The sequence below is a fragment of the Podarcis raffonei genome, chromosome 2 (genome assembly GCF_027172205.1).
Source record: "Podarcis raffonei isolate rPodRaf1 chromosome 2, rPodRaf1.pri, whole genome shotgun sequence".
Lineage (NCBI taxonomy): Eukaryota > Metazoa > Chordata > Lepidosauria > Squamata > Lacertidae > Podarcis > Podarcis raffonei.
In genome coordinates this window covers 29,759,215-29,778,762 of record NC_070603.1, presented here as the reverse complement: position 1 = coordinate 29,778,762, position 19,548 = coordinate 29,759,215, and the positions used below count along the sequence as shown (strand labels likewise).

The following is a 19,548-nucleotide window of genomic DNA, read 5'->3' as shown; positions in this document are numbered from 1 at the left end:
TTTGGCATTGAGCAGGCACTCAAGAAGAGTTTTCAGCAGTGCGTAAATAGGGTGATACATTTGAGCATTTATTTATTAAATTTGTATCCAAGGCAGCATTTATGCTAATAAGAGTGTTGATAAGTACACAATGTCCCTATGTGCATCTGTTAAATGGGGGAGGGTATGTGTTAAGCAATGTATATCTAATGAAGAGGAAGAATAAGAGTAACATGAAAGCAGGACACATGGTTTACTTTACTATTTACGTAAAACTATATATGGCTAACTGAGAGCTTTGTGAGCTCTTCTTGTAACAGTTAAAGATTACAGACCCTGAGATTTATTGAAGAACTTGCAATAACCTTGTAAAATTAATGTTTCCAGACCTGTTTAGTATTAAAAAAACTAAACACCAATTACATTTTTAAAAGAGACTAATCATCTTGGCAACCTTTTAAAAAAAAAGACGAAGCATTTTAAGCCTGTGTAGCTACATCAGTGTTAGTTCTTTGCCATTTTAGTTTGAGTTAGATCTGTTGAACTTAGTGGAACCTACTTCTAAGTAGACATGTGTACTACTGTTGTGCTGTTGCTCTCTTTCACATTTAGATTTTTGACTTTTATAAAGTGCTGCAACTAAAAGTAGATTTTTAAAAACGGAGGTTCTCAAACTTTCTATCACCAGGACCTACTTAAGATGGCTGAAAACATCTGAGGCCCACCAGTTAAAAAATGGAGGCAGATGGAGGCAGAGTTTGACATAACCAGCGGGCAGTTAATAACATTGCTTTCTGCTGATGTTCAACCCATCTTTGAAAATGGCTAAATCCTTTGCCACAGCATTGTTCCTCAGTCTAAGTGCAGAGACTTGCTCTGGAGTTACCATGACAGCCTTCCCATTTTAGGCAGAATTTGCTGATCCAGCGCAGGGGTCAACAAACTTTTTCAGCAGGGGCTGGTCCACTGTCCCTCAGACCTTGTAGGGGACCGGACTGTATTTTGGGGGGACGTGAACGAATTCCTATGCCCCACAAATAACCCAGAGATGCATTTTAAATAAAAGGACACATTCTACTCATGTAAAAACACGCTGATTCCTGGACCATCCACGGGCTGGATTTATCACCAACACCATCATTTTTAATTTGTATACTGTCTTTCTATCTTACAATACTCAAGGCGGTTTACAAGCTGAAGAAACAAAAAATGTACATCTTATAACAATCTAATGCAATGCAAAAATGTGATAATAGAACATAACTTTAAAATAGGCAACCTACGTCAAAAAGTAACATTCAACAATCATTAGAATAGTATTAAATAATGATAACATATAAAAGTTAAACAGGAATCCACTCAACCGTTACAATAAATAATTTCTAAACTATAATCAATAAAACAACAACAAGCCACAGTACATAAAATAATACAATACAAATTGAGAAGCAGAGACTACAGGGTGGGGCAAAGCAGATGGAAGGAAGCCTTGCCTGATGGAGTCTCCCCCCCTCCCCATGCGATTGGGATGCACCCGCCCCTGGACTTTAGGTTTCCTACCCATGGTCCAGAGGCTCCGTAAGTGGGGGCAGGGGGAATCTTTTTCTTTTATATTTCCCCCTTCCCACTCCCATGTTGCTTGTGAGAAACTATTTTTGGTTCTCATCTGTGATTTCTCCCCCCCCCTTCTCCTTTCACACTCGATTTGTACCATATTCAGCCCCCACCAACTTCCAAGTTTCTTTTCTACCTCCTCTATGGTCTTCTTACCTTCACTTATTCCTCCTACAATATCTTTCCTTTCTTACCTCCTTCTTTTCTGTTCCCAGTTTATTTACTATACATAATTATAATAAATGCTAACCACGTACCTCTCACTTCCTTCATCTCTTCAACATGTCCTCCAGTCCTTTCCCTTTTATAGAAGGGAGACTTTTCTTGCCACCTGCCTGCTCCAAACTGCTCTTCCCCCAGCCACCCTTAATCACCATGCAGGTAGTTGCTGGTGCTGGTGTTGGTCCAAGCAAAAGACAATGGCACACCTAGGAGGTACAGGGTGGGCTGTGGCACTAAGGCCCACTTGAAAGTAGCCCAAGACCCACTGGGTTGATCCTGGCACACTCTTTGAGAAATGCTGCTCCAAGACAAGGAAGTGGGTTAAAACGGTATCCATTCTTGAGAACTAACTCCTGCAATCTGGTTTCGTTTGCTTCAGTTTTTGATAAATGCATTCTATCTGCAGATCTCAACTCTGTAATCTTAAAGGCCATTCCATTTTCTCCCGCTCTCTTGTCTCTTGATCCGTATCCTTATGAAACGCAAGCAGTTTAATCCAGTAGCACTTGCTAGAACATGTAGTTTTGCGGTGTTAAACAAAACCTATGCAATGTGTTCTTGTGATTAAGTGGAACCCCCTTCTTATCTGATTAAAGTGACGTGTGCAATTGGAATGTCAACAAACGAGCTAAAACTCTTGAGCTGCATTTGAAAGTCAAGTGATAGCTAGCTACTTAGTAAGATTTTTGGAGGCTTGATAAGCTAGTATAGTGGTACCTCGGTTTTCGAACGTAATCAGTTCCGGAAGATGGTTCGAGTTCTGAAACTGAAAACCCAACAGCCGACAGCTAGGCCTCAGGATCTTGAACTAAGTGGAAGCCACATGGCATGTTCTACTTCCGGGGCATGTTCAAAAACTTAAGCATTTACTTCCGGGTTTACAGTGTTCAAAAACCGAAATGTTTGTCAACGGAGATGTTCAAAAACTGAGGTACCACTGTATTGTCAAAGATGTGTCTCCTCCCAAAATAAAAATTCAGGTTTATACCAAGGTAGTGGCCTATAATCAGAATAACCTTCTCTAATCTTGCAGATTTTTATGCGTTTGCATGATTCTGCTTCTCATTTTCAAGGAATTTGGAGCTCCTAACAAAACCTAGGAGAAATAATGCAAGATCTTGATGCAGAGCCCATATTTAGGCTTTTCAGTGTATCTCTCCACCGTCCCACACCCGACCCCATAAGATTCTTGTGTTGTCCTATCCTGCTCTAAACACAATACCTGTTGCCCAAACTACCACTTTCTATGTTGCGTTCCACATTATTCATGTGTCCCTCCACTCTTTTAAGATCTGAAGTAGCTCATGAGAGTTTTATCTGAATTATTATACAATGAAGCTTCTTTCATTTCAGTGACAAAAATTGTTATGTGACATAAGCTGAAAATTTTACCTTGATGTGGTAGTGTGTGTCCAAGAAGCTCTTATTGGAGTTTTGAACATTTCAGTATTATGTCATATGGTCAAATCACTCCATAATGCTTGAAGGTTGTTTGGAGTGCAAAATTTGAAGCTCAGCTATAGAAGCTGGTTAGGGAGGGGTTGGACCCTTGGATTATAAAGGAATCAAAGGTGTGCTAAAGGAGGATAAGATTGCAAAGAAGCTGAATGAATTATTTGCATCTGTCTTCACAGTGGAAGATATAAGGCAGATCCCTGTGCCTGAATTAACTTTTGCAGGAAGGAAGTCTGAGGGACTGAAGGAAATAATGGTGACAAGAGACTAAGTTCTAGGCCTAACAGGCAAAATAAAAACTGACAAATTGCCAGGTCCAGGTGGCATCCATCCAAGAGTTCTCAAAGGAGTCAAATACGAAATTGTTGATCTTCTGACAAAAATAAGTTAGCCTGTCCCTAAGACCAGTCTTCATACCTAAGAGCTGGAAGGTAGCCAAGGTAATACAGGTTTTTTTAAAAAAATAGGATCCAAGGGGCAGGGTTCCTGGAGATTACAGACTGGTTAGGTTAACGTCTGTCTCCAGAAAACTGGTGATGTATTGTTAAAGGTAAAATAACCAAGCATACAGAAGAACAAGCTTTGCTAAAGCAAAGCCAGCATGGCTTTTGCAAAGCTAAGTCTTGCTTCACTTATTTATTGATGTTCTTTGATTCTGCCAGATTTTGGTGACAACACTAGCATTTGGATGGTGCAACAGGACTTGACAGCAATTTATAGCTGCCTTGTAAATCAACAGGGAATTCCGTATTTAGCAAGTACATTCAAATAAATTAAACATTTTCTGTTGTGTTTGTTATCCCTGAAGCAACATTGGAGGTAAAAACGTACATGGCAATAATATACATGTGTTTCGATTTCTAGGTGTGACTTTTGCAGCAAAAGGATACTTTGATGCTCTGGTTAAAATGGGAGAATTGGCCAGCGAAAGCCAAGGATCTAAGGAACTAGGTAAGTCAAGTACCACACTCACTGCTGCCATGTGGCTCTCAAAGGTTTATCCAACTGTCAACACTGCCCTTGGGCTGAAAAAAGGTAGCCACTTTGGTTAAAAGCTTGAGATGATGTTTGCTAAAAAGGGAAGGATGAACTCACAACACCTCTTTGTCTTCTCTAGGGAAAGAGCAGCCCTCATTATTCATAAGGGGTGAGAGGAGTTCCAAAATATCCTCAGGTGTTGCCTGTGTATTGCTTAACGTGAGCTGTTACACCCCTTTCTCAAACATGCAGGTTTTGTATTCTTAGGTTACACTCTCCTGTGTTTATTGTTGGAATGTGGATTCCGTAAATTATGCTTAAGTGACAGGATGGATGTTTATTTGCACATGAGATGCAAAATACCCTAATTCATTTCCATCTGTTTGAAGTGCATCCTGTTCAAGGCACTAGATTTAAGACATTGGCATTTTAGAGTCAGAGGGGTTTTCCCCTCTGATCAGGACCATGATCATTGCAGGAAAAATATAAATGTGTCTGCAAAGGCAACCAAATTTTTGGCTCCACCAGCCAATCATGCTTGACATGACTTGATTGGGCATTCAAATAAAATTCCTTTATTTCACTGAGGCCCTTCTCTAAGGAAGCAGCTTTGGAACCAGGTTAACTGAAACACCTCTTGCACCTGTATGAACTGGCCTTCCTTTGAGATCAGTGCCCAGAGGCCCTGCTTGCTGATGCACATTTCTTAAGTTCAGTTAGACTGGTGAGCAGTTTGGACAACATGCCAGTTAAGCATCTTTAATCATGGTTTGGTGTAGCGTTTGAGTTGAGCTAGTGTGAGCAATCCCCAGTATTTCATAAATGTGTTTACTTTGCCTGAAATATCATAATTGCAGGTGCAGGAATATTTTTTCTCTCTGCAATAAACATTGTTTTATTGGTCTCATGCTGGTGAGTAGATCAAAAATAAAAATCCACTTTATGAAAAACAACAACATGGCAGTACTAGTTGTGGGCTAATATTGGGAGTCTTATGCAGTTTAATTTACGGTCTCTTGCAAAATTTTAAAACTGCTTGTGCAAGCCTTATGATAATACTCTAGTGCTATTATACATACATAATCTCTCCACAACTTGATTCATAAGCACTCCTCTTTCTTGGAAAAGGAAATGGGGTATTAATTGCCCCCTTAAACGATTTCCTTCATGCTTACCTAATCTAAAGATAGATGAAAGTAGTAGGCTGTCCTTTAACAAGACACATTTTTGCTTGTAGAGAAGTTTTAGCCTTCACTGCTGCAGAGTTAATCACAGAACTTACGCTAACGCCCTAACTTTGGTGGAACATTTCCCCCTTGAGGTTCAGCTCTCATTAACATCAGCTGTCATTTGGCACCAGCTGTAGACCTTCCTCTTCTGTCCAGCCTGTGGGTGAAGAGATCTTTGGCTTAGGCTAGGCAATTATAGTTCTTATTCTGATGAGAGTATTTGATGACTTGTTGTATTGTGCTTTTATGTTTGTATATTTAAAATACTGTCATCCGCCCTGAGGTCTTTTGACAAACAGTGGTATATACATTATTTTTAAAAATAGCCAAAGTGCCCCCCCCCCCGCCATTGCTTAAGCAATGACAACTCTGTCAGTTCCTGGGAACTGCAGGGTCACCTGTGAATAATAAACACTTAGGTTTTATTTCTGGGGAAGTGGCGCTTCTGATGGGCTGCCACAATAACACCTCTATGTTCCTTGCGATGTATAGATGTGGGGAAAATCTCTTTTTGGTTCTCTGTGAGTGTTACTTTTGATACATAGGTGGGACTCAGACAAATGCTAATAAAACACAGGGCCTGAATAGCCTGCTACCTGTGCATACTACACTGAGGTGTTTTTTTGGAAATGCAAGCATGTATCAGGACATGGCAGTTTCACACAAGCCCTGAAAAGTCAGACATCTTGCTAGATGTTTTGCTGTTCCAAGTAAATTCTTGTCAGCGTAATGAGAGTTTGTTTGGGTTTCTCTGCAGCCTTTCTAATCCCCATCAAGCAACCACCCACGTTTTAATTCCTTCCTTTTTGCTCCGTTTCCAAATTCCCCCTCCCCAATCAGTCTTAAGTAAATGTGCACAGCCTGCATGATTTGTACTGTAAAAGTAACAACACAGCCTTCTGGCTCCAATAAACTCTGGTTTGCTGAGTATTTGGGGAATCATCCTGAAGTGAAGGCTGTTAGGACTCTACAAGTCTTTCCAAAACCTTAGCTAATCTGATATTCATACAATGTGCTCTATTTTGCCCCAAGTCAACAGCTCACTTGGGTTCAATCACAGCCATGTGCACATAGACGGCATCCCCTGCACAGAGCAACAGAGCCAATGTTGTTGTCATCTTGCCCTGAAGGAGCCCTTTATCTACTTAAATACACCCAGTAGAGAAAAATGCCAGTTCTGTGTCCTTTTGCGCGTGCCTTTTTATATGGAGTAAAGAATCTAAGTGTGTTGCTCTTTTCTGCCTTGAAGAAATCTGAGAGGATAATGCATGGCTTGCCATTAGTTGCAGATCCTTGAAGGAACAGTGGATTTTACATTTTGCTCTGAGGCATAGCTGTAGAATTTGGGATGCTAGCTAGCTAGCTGCAGATTATTATTATTATTATTATTTGCATGGTTCTGAAGTGCTGTGCTTGCTTAGGTTTGCATTCCTTCCAGCATACTGAAACATGTCAGACATTGTGCATGCTGAACTATTCTTGGGTTGTTGTTTTTTTGAGATTTTATTTAATATGGGTGCAATCCTTTGCCCACTTTGGAAGTAAGGATGCAGCAAAACCTCTGTATAAGACTGTGAATGTGTACCAGTCTTGTTTAATATATTAAGCCTTGAGATTGGTAAGTGATCTTGAAATACATTAGGGCCACAGTGACTATAGAAATTCCTACAGAAATCCTACTTAGTTCAAGTGATTAGTCCTACTCATGTTGCTGCAAGTCAAGAGAGTAACATATCAAGCTTGTGAATTGATGGACTCAAGACACCAAACTTATTAAGTGCAATTTCTGTATTTAGAAAAATGTTGCGAAAAAATGCACATAGCTTCAGTAACTTAACCACTTTGTAGATTGTGTGTTTCCTGTTGCAGAACTTGTGGAACCCATCCTCTCCAAATTAAAGAAAATAAAATGTTCATTCCTGCCATGGTTCAGCATTGTGGGTGAAATCCAAATGTGAAAGACTTTACAACTATCTACTACCATGGATTTAACCTCCACCCCCAATCAAGTGTGGGACCATAGTAGATTGTGGTTGTATTCACACATAATACTAAACCATTGTGTAGAATTATGAGGACAGCAAATTTAGGCTTTGATTTCTCCTGTCCTTCCTCTGGCACGTTGTGAGGATGAGTGTTTGGAAGTTTTCGTTTCAATTTAAGATTTACGACAGCTGCTTGAAATATCAGAAGCTGAACATTTTGGTTAATCTTAACTATGGTTTGTTGAAACAAGGCGACTTCAAAGCCTAGTTAATTAACCAGAGTTCAAGATTAATCAACGTTTAAGGATTTGGATGTAATACCAAACTGTGGTTAATGTAAAACAGAAGCATTGGAGGAACAGAAATGGGGAAAACCCATGAATCCAAGGCTCACCTTGGTCTTCGCCTTATAGCAATTGATCAAGGCCACTCTTTCTGCTTTGTGTTATGGGCCCTCTTTGGCTGGATAAGGATCTTGCTCACCACCAGGGAAATGATCCGTGTTGCATTTGGCTCTGTGGTAGCTCCATGTGACGCAAGCGTAGTTCGGGGTTGATCACTTGGTGGCAATCAAGTCCAGCTGGTGCTAGTGGCCTCACCTTGGATGTCTCCAGGACACTCACTGTTTTGCCTTAGTAGAGAAGAACGTGTTCACGATGTAGAGGTTGTGAAGAGCACAGTTCAAGCAGCTTTTGTCCATTCTTGTTCATGCTGCCAATACCAAAGTGGCCTGCGCATTTGTCCTATGTGTGATGATCATTCCCAGCTCTGGTACTGAAATCTCCGGTGGGAAGAATTGTTCGCAGGCTGGGACTCTCCTGACAGCTTGGTCTAGTTCTGTGTAGAACTGGTCTTTGATATGTATGTACAGTATTGTGTTCCTATAATAACTCACTTCTTCCTAGTTTCATCTTGGTTTCAAATGCATGATTCCGTGCATTCCTTGTCAGTTATATCTATTTTTTGGGAGGGGGCAAGAGACTATAATTCTGTGAAATTTGACAACTACTAAACTGTTCTTCTACAGAATACTTGCAACTGGGAAGAATGGGAGGGTGGCTTTTACTGAGCAGTAAATGGGGTAAGCTTGGCTACAGATGCAGTTATTTTTAGTTACTTAAGATAATGACCTGATTACAAAACATGTCCTTTTAAAATTCCTTAGAGAAATCGGCCCATTGTCTCTTTCCTTTTGTCAAAGTCATGAACTTCAGTTGCTATGCTGCAACTCTTAATGTTGATGTTGTTGTCGTTAGACAGGTTTGCTTGTTAGGGAGGACAGCAGATGGGTGGAAATGTTATAATGCCCACAAGTGAGTACCTGTGCTACAGTGTCGATACTAAATGCCTTGACAAATTCCTGGGAACTGAGTCACTTCGCTTAGGTGGAGCGTCAGAATTCTTTCCCTCTTGGTAGTCTCACTTAGCGTATTCTGCATCCTGCCACTACTATTACCGAGACAGGACAGGGGTGTGTGTTGATGTGGGGGCAGTTGAAACTACATCTTCAAAGGGAAATCTGGTATTTTCTTAGTTTCAACTTTCACTCCCGCTCCCCACCTTCTGTCTAGGTAAATATATCTGCACCTGTAAGCCAACCTTGCTCCATTTATAGCTCAGTAAAAGCTCCCTCTCTATTCTTCTTCTTGGCTACTGCAGGGACATGGAGATTTGTTCAGAATAGACTTCCACTTTCCCTTCTGGCCTGGAGGTGACTTTCACTTCCTTTACAATTTTCCAAGCAGATCCTAGAAATTGAAGAAATTGAGATGTATGAAGAAAGCAATTGACAGTGACTCTGTGGGGGTTTTATTGGGGGGGTTGGGGAGTGGGGGACACTTAGGGCTCATCCAGACTTCTACTTGTCCTGCAGCTTTCACCCAGGAAAACCCGCTCTTTAGCACTGAATTGAACCAAACGTCAATTGGGTTTTCTGACAATTGATGTTTGCCCTGATGCAGTGATAAAGAGTGTTCCCTCCCCCTTGGGAAAGTGTCGGAGCAAACAGGAAACCGCGTGGATCCATGACTTGGAAGAGATGATTTGTTTAATACTGCTGATATCATATGAAGAGAGAAAATGGCTAGATTTAAGTTGGACAAAAGGGTATCCTCAGTTGAGGAAGTGGGGCAAAGAAGAGGACAAATGCCCAAGGATGGTTCCATCTCCCCTCCCCACCCCAATTTTTTTTTTGAATGAATATCTAAGTTAAGAGAAGAGGAAAACTAAGATAAGATTTGGTGGTCCAACCTACTGGCAGAAGTGTAAAAACAAAACAAAACAAGAGCAGAGCTCCAAGCAAAACAAAACAAAGTTGTACTTGGCTGAGATCTGGGAGCATGATCTGGGTGGCTCCCTGCTAACCCAGTTGGGTCCTCCCAGCTTCAGCACCATCACAGAGGGCCAGCTGTGTGTGTCATGGCCATCCATAAAAATTCCGCTTTCCTTGCTAGGAAACCAGTCTGCAATAGGTATATCAGAACTGTCCAAACTGCACCTCCCTCCAAGTCAGTTTTTGCATTTTCAGCTTGAAATGTGTGGCAGCTGCTTGTTAGTGCTGTGGATGGCAATACTAAAAGTTGCTGAAGCCTACATGTTCAGGAAGCTTTGCTATGGTTTCCTACGCTAAAGGTTCCTTTGGGGAAGAAACATTTGAAGGCAGCTCTCTCAGATGTGAAATTTAATGCAAAGGTTCACTGCCAAACTCTCTTTTCTGGCAGTACTGCTGTCTCTTTTTCACAGTTGTGACACAGGCAAATTGAACAGGTAAAAGCCCTTTTCTGGCATCCTGATGCTAAAATTTTATTGGTTGAATTCCTTGCATTTTAAAAATACAAACAGATTGGGTAGCTGGTGGAAGTTGGCTGGTCTACATATTTAGTGTCTAAGAAGTATCTCGGGTGAGTGGGAAGGGAGGGTGTACAGTCCCTACATTTCTGAGCAGGCTGCAGGTAGAGGGGAAACTCAAAAATAATTTCAGCATAAAAGGATTAGCTAAATTCTGGTGGGTTTTGATTTTATCTAGAAGAATGCTGACATTCATTTGGAAAGGAGTTAATATGAAATGTCAGCATGCATTTGCTTCTGGCAAACATTCAGCATAAAAGTTATGGCATTTTAAGCTCGCTGCAGAAACTTCCCGCATGCTCCTTTTTTACCTAGGTAGGTCCAGGTTGAATCAAGGGTGTAAAAACCCTCCTGAACCCCTCAAACTTAGAAAGATCAGGAGATGTGAAACTGTTGGGCGACTATTTTAGCAGTAGTTGTGCAAATATTTTACCTATCACTTTTTTGTGATAGATGCTGCACGGCAGCTTGTGTAGAGAGAGCAGTTCCTTCTGAGCATGGAAAAACTTACATGGTGCCTGTCATTGCCTTTGACCCAGATTGGAAACCCTTTTGTAAGTGCTTCTTTTGAATCCTCCTCCGGGGGGATTAATAAATCTCTTAATTGGATTTGTACTTGTCTCAGGTATCTGCTTTCTGTGGCAGCAGGAGCAGTGTGGTGATAAACACGGTGAATGCGTAAAGGTCATTTGTCTGAGTAAGGGAGTTAATATGACAACAGATGTATAACAGACTAGGGACATGTGCTTATTTGAGCGGACTAATGTCGATTACAGTGACCTGTGTTACGCTGTTCAGAAATTGCCGAACAGATAAATTTGCATTCCCATCTCAGAATGACACACAAGGGAAGCCAAGTCTTGGGGAAAACTGCTTATCTTCTTGTTCAAAAGGTAGCTAACATTAGAAGTGTTTCAGGAGCTGAAAGGTTGCAGCTGGCTAGCAATTTTCTACATGTGTAACTTGCATACGATTCCAGCGAATGTGGCAAAGAGAGCTGGGAAGTCACATCGCGTTCTGTTACATGGCTTTGAAATTCTTTGTTCCGGAGGTGGAAAGACAGGCAAGAGACTCTTATCAAAGATCTGGTTCACACATACAAACCCATAAGCTTAGTTTCCCTATACAGTCCCTCCCATAGGCAAAACCCCTCTGTGAACCTGCCTGTCTATTTGATGCTGGAAAGATGAAACAGTCTACCCTAAGACGTCTGTTAAAGGAAGTGGGAGGAGACAATGGTTAAGTGTTGGAAAGTTTTGATGAGACGGTATAATCAACCAGCATTTTGTATATTCCAGTAAAATACCACAGGATTCTCGGAGGAGAGCGCATTGCAGAAAAATGTCTTTTATAGCAGTGCACTCAGGTAGGGCTAGATTGCCAGCCGCTGTGTGATGTGCCATCTGCTGCTGCCAGGACGTGTGCAGGCATTAATCTGAATTAGATCTGGATTAAAGGCCCCATGCGGAGTCCATCATTGGAAACATGTACCGTATTTTTCCGTGTATAAGACTCCCCCTATTTTGGGGGGCTTGAAATTAAGAAAAGGGGGGGGGGAGGTTGCCAAGAGTTGTTGAGCTTTTTTTGGTGGGGGTTGCCTAAAATCGCTCACCCACTTGATCAATGCTGACAGTACCACATGCTACAAAAGCCACCAATTGCCTGCTCACTGCAAGCAGCTGCCAATCGCCCGCCCAGTTGCCGCAGCACCAGCCTATCGACAGCAGCCCTTGCCACAGCAACCAATCACACACCCTATTGTCGCTGACAATCTCCTGCTCGCTGCAGCAACCAATCCCCAGTCTACTCTCTGCACTCTCCGTATATAAGACGACCCCAAATTTTATACAGTGGTATCTCAGGTTACAGATGCTTCAGGTTACAGACTCTGCTAACCCAGAAATAGTACCTTGGGTTAAGAACTTTGCTTCAGGATGAGAACAGAAATCACACGGTGGTGGCACAGCGGGAGGCCCCATTAGCTAAAGTGATACCTCAGGTTAAGAACAGTTTCAGGTTAAGAACAGACCTCCAGAACGAATTAAGTTCTTAACCTGAGGTACCACTGTATATAATTTTTAAAAAAATAAACGTCGTATACACAGAAAAATACGGTACTCTTAATAGAGAAGGAATGCCCTTGCCACAAAACTAACTTCAAGCTGTGTTCTGGGACAACTTCCCCGACCCCCTTTTAGCTTGTCACTATAGGGACATATGACTGTTCCCTCTTATTGCAGCATATCAAAGTAAACATTTATATGCACAAGTGAAAACAGTGGCTTCCATACAAAGCTATGCATTTGCAAACTAGTGTACAATCACACACGTACCCCACACTTAATAGTCAGTTCCTGATCGAAAAGCAATAAAGATTGTCATTTTTTCAGTGTACGTAATCAGAGGTTTCTGTTTCGGCTGAGGGTCTTGGTTGAGCTAGTCTCTCCTCTTTGTTGCATCACCTCTGCACAATGCTAGCAGGGGAAAAACCAAGGAGGTGAGGAAAGAGAAATTGAACAATCCTGAAGTAACTTGAGAGCTGGAATATTGAAGATGCAGCACTTTCCCCTGGTTCAGAACGTAGCTGGCAATTCTGTGTTTTAAGAATCTGTGTGACTCCTAGATGGGTAGCTACAGCTTCTCCAATCCAATAGTTCAGAAGGAAGCCAAGGAATAGCTGTGGTTCTGGGAAAACACAACAGGTGAAGAAGCTTTGTGTTTTTTTAAGAAACTTAGTTCCTGACACTGAAGACTTAATTGGCAGGTTCTGGGAATATTTGCTCTGAGTTGTTTGGATTCAACAAAACTGCTTTTTCTGTGTTTTGATATTCTCCCTAAATAATCAGCATCAACTGCATTTTTAACTTAAAGCACAGCAGGCTGCTGCTTACCTGCATTTCAAAATGCTGCTATGATTCATTTATAACTGCTTTGGAATTGTAAAAATGAAAATTGGCCTAGAAATATTTTAAAATTAAATTAAACAAAGTGATTACTGCTAGAGATAACCTGCAAAACAGAAGTGGTAGTTTTAGTAAAATTTATCTAGACAGCTTAGGTTTGAAGCAAATAGTATTGATCACACCTTGGAAGGGGTTAGTCATGGAAACTTCTCTTTAGATTGAGCGTTCCCTGCCTTTTCTTCTTGTTATGAAACTTAGCTGTACATGGGTGGCGCTATACAAATAATAATTCATGGGTTAGTTCTAAGGAGTGCCTGGGATCTGGTGTCAAGTGTTGACAAACCACCTGGAAACAGTGACTGAGACACTATCAAAATATGCATGCGAGTGGGAAATCACCCAGAGAATTCAACAATAGCTGGGCACTGCCGGCCGTAGAATCCTTGAGCTCTTTTTATAATAACAGTTGTTTTGAGGGCAAACTCTAAAAGTTAAATTTCTCAACTGCAGACAAGGCCTCTGTTTCTGTTTAGTTAAAAGTCCTACGATTGAAAGTACGGTTGAAAAGGCGACACCCAGCCTTCTGTCAACAGATGTATTGTTCCTGAATAGGTTTTGAATGTGTATGATAGAGATTGTTCTGTCAACAGGTTAAGCTTGCAGGTAGGGTGTTTCTGCTAAGGGGGCAGATCCTGGGAACTAGAGATGGGAGCTGAAAGGATTCTCAGAACCAGATTATGTGCTTGTCTCTCTTTCTCCCTTCTCCCTCCACCCCCACTTCTGACCCTTTCAATGGCCATTCCTGCTTTTTGGCACAGCAGACTTCTGCTGGCTGGCTGCCACTAAACCTCTATGCTATCCTGTACCTGTTAATTAGTTCTTTACCCTCGAAAGAATCACTGCCTTTCCCCTGTGTTAAGTTGCCTGGGTAATTGGGCATTAGAGACCTGCTGATACAAGCAATCCTTTCAACATCTCTTTTGGAGAACAGTAGCTTCGTAGAATCAAAGAGATGCTCCTTGATGTATAGATCTTCTTAAACAAGCAGTTGGTAAAAAGTGGAGTCTATTAACCTCTCATTTTAAATGTATGCACTTTTCCTTGATATTTCTTCAAATGCATTTGGGAAAGCTTTGATCTAGCCCACAGCTGCTTTTCAAATTTTAGAGGATGAGCTTGTTAAATGTTGCTTGAAACTTGTTTATTTTGAATTTGTCCTCATATGAGTCTCCTAGGCTATATATTCAGCTGCTGGGGCCCCCTATTGTCTGGCCCATTGATAAGATATGGTATTTTGGCAGATAAACAAGGCCTTTTCAGTGGTGGCACCTCTCTTTAGAATTCACTCACACAGGAAATACACGTGGTCACATTTTTTGGGGGGGGGATTCTTAAAACATTTTTATTTCAGTCCACATTTTATTCACCACTGTAATAAATTAATTGCTACTGTTAAGTTTTAAAGCAATGGGATGTGGTTGAATCTTTTGTGCACTGGAGCAAAATGTTTGTCATGGTTGAGTGTTAGCATAATAACTCCAGCAAATATTCGTGATTTCAGGTGGAGGCAAGCAATTTCCAGAATCTGGAAGTGAGCTTTTAGCTGACAGGTAGATAACCTGGGGGCTGCCTGTGGCACCTGACCTAATTTTATGTGGCCACAGAAGTGTCCTGAAACAGTCTCACTTTTCTATCCCATCTCCATTCCCTTCCCGTTCATTTCCTCCTTAGTTATGTCCATGGACAGCCATATTTAGATGTTTGTGGCATAGCAACCAATGCATATACAGTAAACTATTTTGTTCTGTACTAGAGAGGGAGCAGCTTTCCATCTGATTGAAGGCTGGGTGTTCTTTATGGGCAACCTCACAAACAATTGCTGCTGAGGAAAAGTCCTGCTGAGACCCACTTTCATTTTTCTAGATTCGAGTTCTAGCCTTAAGGATGCTACCCTTGAGGCTGCAGAAGAACGTCAACAAGGGAATTGTTCTGCTGCACACCCACACACCCAAATACACTACAGCAGGGATGTCCAACAGGTCGATCGCAATTCCCTAGGTCCCTTTACTTAGGTTGGTAAAATTGAATCCTGCCCCGCCCCTTTGCCTTGCCCTTCATTGTTATATGATCTGCAGAATGGAAGACTGAATTTACTCAGTGATTTACCCCCATCAATTTGTTAGTGAGTGGTTGTTACTCCTTCCCCACTAAAACCCTTAAAAAAAACCTTTGACCTGAACCCCCTTGTAAGTAGATCACAGTCTCTTGGGAATTGGCCACCCCTGCACTACAGGAACACTACGATTTGTGTTAATTATCCACCACTGTGTGGTTACATAATGATGTTTCTGTCATCTCCTGTTTGTCTTGTCCACAGCAGCAGTTTTTCATGCAGTTTTGCTGATGTTGACTGTATGCTCAGCTGTCACTGTCTTTTTCTTCACTTGTTGGATTTCTCATGCAGAATCATAGTAAAGGTAAAGGTACCCCTGCCCATACGGGCCAGTCTTGACAGACTCTAGGGTTGTGCGCCCATCTCACTCTATAGGCCGGGGGCCAGCGCTGTCCGCAGACACTTCCGGGTCACGTGGCCAGCGTGACAAGCTGCATCTGGCGAGCCAGCGCAGCACACGGAACGCCGTTTACCTTCCCGCTGGTAAGCGGTCCCTATTTATCTACTTGCACCCGGGGGTGCTTTCAAACTGCTAGGTTGGCAGGCGCTGGGACCGAGCGACAGGAGCGCACCCCGCCGCGGGGATTCGAACCGCCAATCTTTCGATCGGCAAGTCCTAGGCGCTGAGGCTTTAACCCACAGCGCCACCCACGTCCCCTTATGCAGAATCATAGATTTTGTTAAAAGAGGTGCAGGAATGTGTGACGAGGCAAGAGAGGGTAACATATATTTTGCACATTTCAGTGAAAAAACCATTTGGTACCTGTGAGCTTCCACAGTATATGAAATTGCCCTTAGCATGCATAGGTGGATAAGCATAGTTTGTAGTTTTTGCTGATCAAAACATCGATTGCGGCATTGCAGTAGTGTTATATTTGTGTGTGCTGCTTTTGTTTTCCTGAACCTTTAGTTCTGACTAGCCTCATGAATATTGAAAACTTTTCCAAAACTTTTTATACTGCTTGTTGAAAATATAATTGATCTTCATGCAGAAGTCCAATAATTACAATATTTAAGTCAATTTGCCTTCGTTTATTTTTTTAAAAAATGCATTAAAATGTCAAAAGCTCTAAAGTATTGCTGATTTGCTTTATAGAGGCTCTTCAGCTCTATAAATTAGGACATGATTGCATCTGATTGCACGTGAACTGAAATCCAAGTTGGGAATAAGCCTTTGGGACGATTTTAAAGTATCCTGGAAAATAAGATTCGTTTGCAATATTTATATCCTGCCCTTCACTCAAGGTTTCAGGGTAGGTCATCACACAATGCAATATACAATAAGTAATACTGAATGCTTATCTCCAATAACCTTTTATTTGTAACCTGCCCACCTTTGACTTGTGGCTATTTGCTCCTCCCCATCCATACAAATTGTGTCTGGATAAAGACACTTCTTCTGAAGATCGAAGTTGACTTCTCATATGTGCATTTATGTGAAAGGGATGTTACATGTATGTATCTAAACCAGGCTTTCTCAAACTCGGCCCTCCAGATGTTTTGAGACTACAATTCCCATCATTCCTGGCCACTGGTCCTGCTAGCTAGGGATCATGGGAGTTGTAGGCCAAAAACATCTGGAGGGCCGGGTTTGAGGAAGCCTGGTCTAAACCCACATGCGTGTCCAGCACTAATGTGTATTCATACACATTCATAAGCCAAGAGGTTTAGGATCTTTTGCTAGAGTTATAACATGCTTTGAGAGAGAACTTCCGAGAAGTTCCATAGTTCTTGCACTATTTATTTTATCCTGGTTTCCTGCCTACCTCCCATTCCATTCATTTTGCTTAATAAAAGGTTGAAAGCAGATGATTCGAGTGAGCAGTGCTTAAAAACTGGCTATCCTTGTCTGCCTCATGTCTCCAAGTGAACCCACCATTATTTTGATGGCATTCATTCAGAAGCTAAGTAGATTTTAAGGGTAGCTAGATTTACATGGGCTGACCTTTATGCAAGGTATTAGAAGCTCAGGATGTTCCCTGAATGGCTTTCAGGACACGTGGGCTGGCTCCAGTGTCTAGCAAGTTCGTGTCATATTTAAGTTATGTCAACCTTTTCTCATGCATCTACAGTAATAAACCACAGAAGTTCAGAATGACACACACCTGTTCACAGGAAGAGAAGGGGGTGTTCTGTGCTGGTACATATAGCAAGGGATGGTAGCAGAGTCAGCCCAAGGCGTTCTACTACCTGAAGGGAGCAACAAGGTGGCACTTCTCACTTTTCCATGTACAGAGGCCGACTGGGCTGGCAGTACAGTGGTACCTCGCAAGACGAAATTAATTCGTTCCGCAAGTTTTTTCTTCTTGCGAGTTTTTTGTCTTGCGAAGCACGGTTTCCCATAGGAATGCATTGAAAATCAATTAATGCGTTTCTATGGAGACTGCCTTCAGACCAGGTCCGGGGACAGTCTGTCCCCGGACCTCTTCTGAAGGCTGGCGGGGGGAGAAGGACTTTTCTCCCCACCGCCAGCCTTCAGAACAGCCTTCTGAAGGCTGGCGGTGGGAAGAAAAGCCCTTCTCCCGCCGCCAGCCTTCAGAAGAGTTCCCGCAGGGCTGCCTAGGCTGTGGATAGCAGCCTGCTGCCCCGCGCGAGGGGCGCTCTTAAGCAGAGCGCCCCTCGCGCGGGGCAGACATTCGCAGCTTGGGGAGCCCTGCAGGACTTCCCCGCAGGGCTCTCCAAGCTGCGGATAGCAGCCTGCTGCCCCGCACGAGGGGTGCTCTTAAGCAGAGCGCCCCTCGCGCGGGGCAGACATTCGCAGCTTGGGGAGCCCTGCAGGACTTCCCCGCAGGGCTCTCCAAGCTGCGGATAGGGGTAGCAGGCTGCTATCCGCAGCCTAGGCAGCCCTGCGGGAACTCTTCTGAAGGCTGGCGGGGGAGAAGGGCTTTTCTTCCCACCGCCAGCCTTCAGAACAGTCTTCTGAAGGCTGGCGGTGGGGAGGAAAGCCCTTCTCCCCCCTGCCAGCCTTCAGAAGAGGTCCGGGGACAGAGGCAAAGGCGCGCTGCGCTTCCCCGCTGTCCCCGGAGATTTCCCTATGGGCTTTCTTCTTGCGAAGCAAGCCCATAGGGAAATTCGTCTGGCGAAGCACCTCGAAAAACGGAAAACTCTTTCGTCTTGCGAGTTTTCCGTCTTGCGAGGCATTCGTCTTGCGAGGTACCACTGTATATTCTTATTTTAATACTGGCAACAAGAGAGAGTTGTCCACCACACAGAGAAGATCCAAGCTACTCTGAAAACTTTGTGGTCCTTTTGAGAAGAAGCGGCAATGGAATTAAAGGAGTTGTTTGACTTTTTGTACAAGGAGGCATCTGCCATGGCCAAAATAGATGGAGAGAAAGATACCGTAAGCACATAAGCTTCCCGGAGAACAAGTTACTGGATGAAGCCAAGAAAACTGTACTAAGTTTTGGAGCCAGCAGACAGATTGCAGCATGGTTGGGGAACCTATAACCCTCCAAATGTTACTGAATTCCAACTTCCAGCATCACTGCCCATTGGTCATGCTGGCTAGGACTGATGGGAGCTGGGATCTAGAAAGATCTGGGGGAGTCACAGGTTCTACATCCCTGGATTGAAGGCCTTGTTTTTGTAGACTGCATTTGCTCGAGACCTGTGGAGCTGCTTAGCATTAAACCATTGTAAATTTGCCTCCCTTGCATATAGGAAAGTGAGTCCACAGCATTCTCTCTCACACTCTACATCTTCATGGCAGAAAGCACAATCTATTTTGCACATGTGCGATATAATTATTTTGAGCACTTTAGCAATGGTAACAACTAGAAAAACAGGCAGGATTTTCCACTTCCTTTTGCCGATATAGGCTTGAAAAGATTCTTTGGTCAAAATGTACATCGAAAAATCTTTTTACCAGACTAGAGATAGACACTTGTCTCTGAAAACTCCTTTTAAAAAGGGGGGGGGGGAGCGAAATACTGTACTGGGTTTCATCCTATGAAGCTGTTAGTACAGTGACTACTCCTCCCTCTATCCATGTCCCCCCTGCACCCAGCTCCCCAGATCTGCTATGGAGGGTTGAGGGAAGCCTCACGACGTTTCTTTTTGGCGAGGCGAAGAGGGAAGAGGAAGGCCTGTCGCAGACGTCTTTGTGTTAACAGGTTGACTTTGTTGGCTACAACCCACATTTTTATTTATTTACTTATTTT

At 42.7% G+C, this 19,548-nt stretch overlaps 1 protein-coding gene across 4 annotated transcripts in view; it reads left to right on the top strand.

Annotated features, from left to right (window-relative positions):
* The window catches only part of BAIAP2 (BAR/IMD domain containing adaptor protein 2), a 135,716-nt gene that overhangs the window by 39,606 nt on the left and 76,562 nt on the right, over positions 1-19,548 (top strand). For all 4 annotated transcript variants that reach the window (XM_053375511.1, XM_053375514.1, XM_053375512.1 and 1 more), the window contains exon 3: positions 4,135-4,221. In XM_053375511.1, the coding sequence (XP_053231486.1) occupies positions 4,135-4,221 (87 nt within the window). The remainder of the gene's footprint in view (positions 1-4,134; positions 4,222-19,548) is intronic.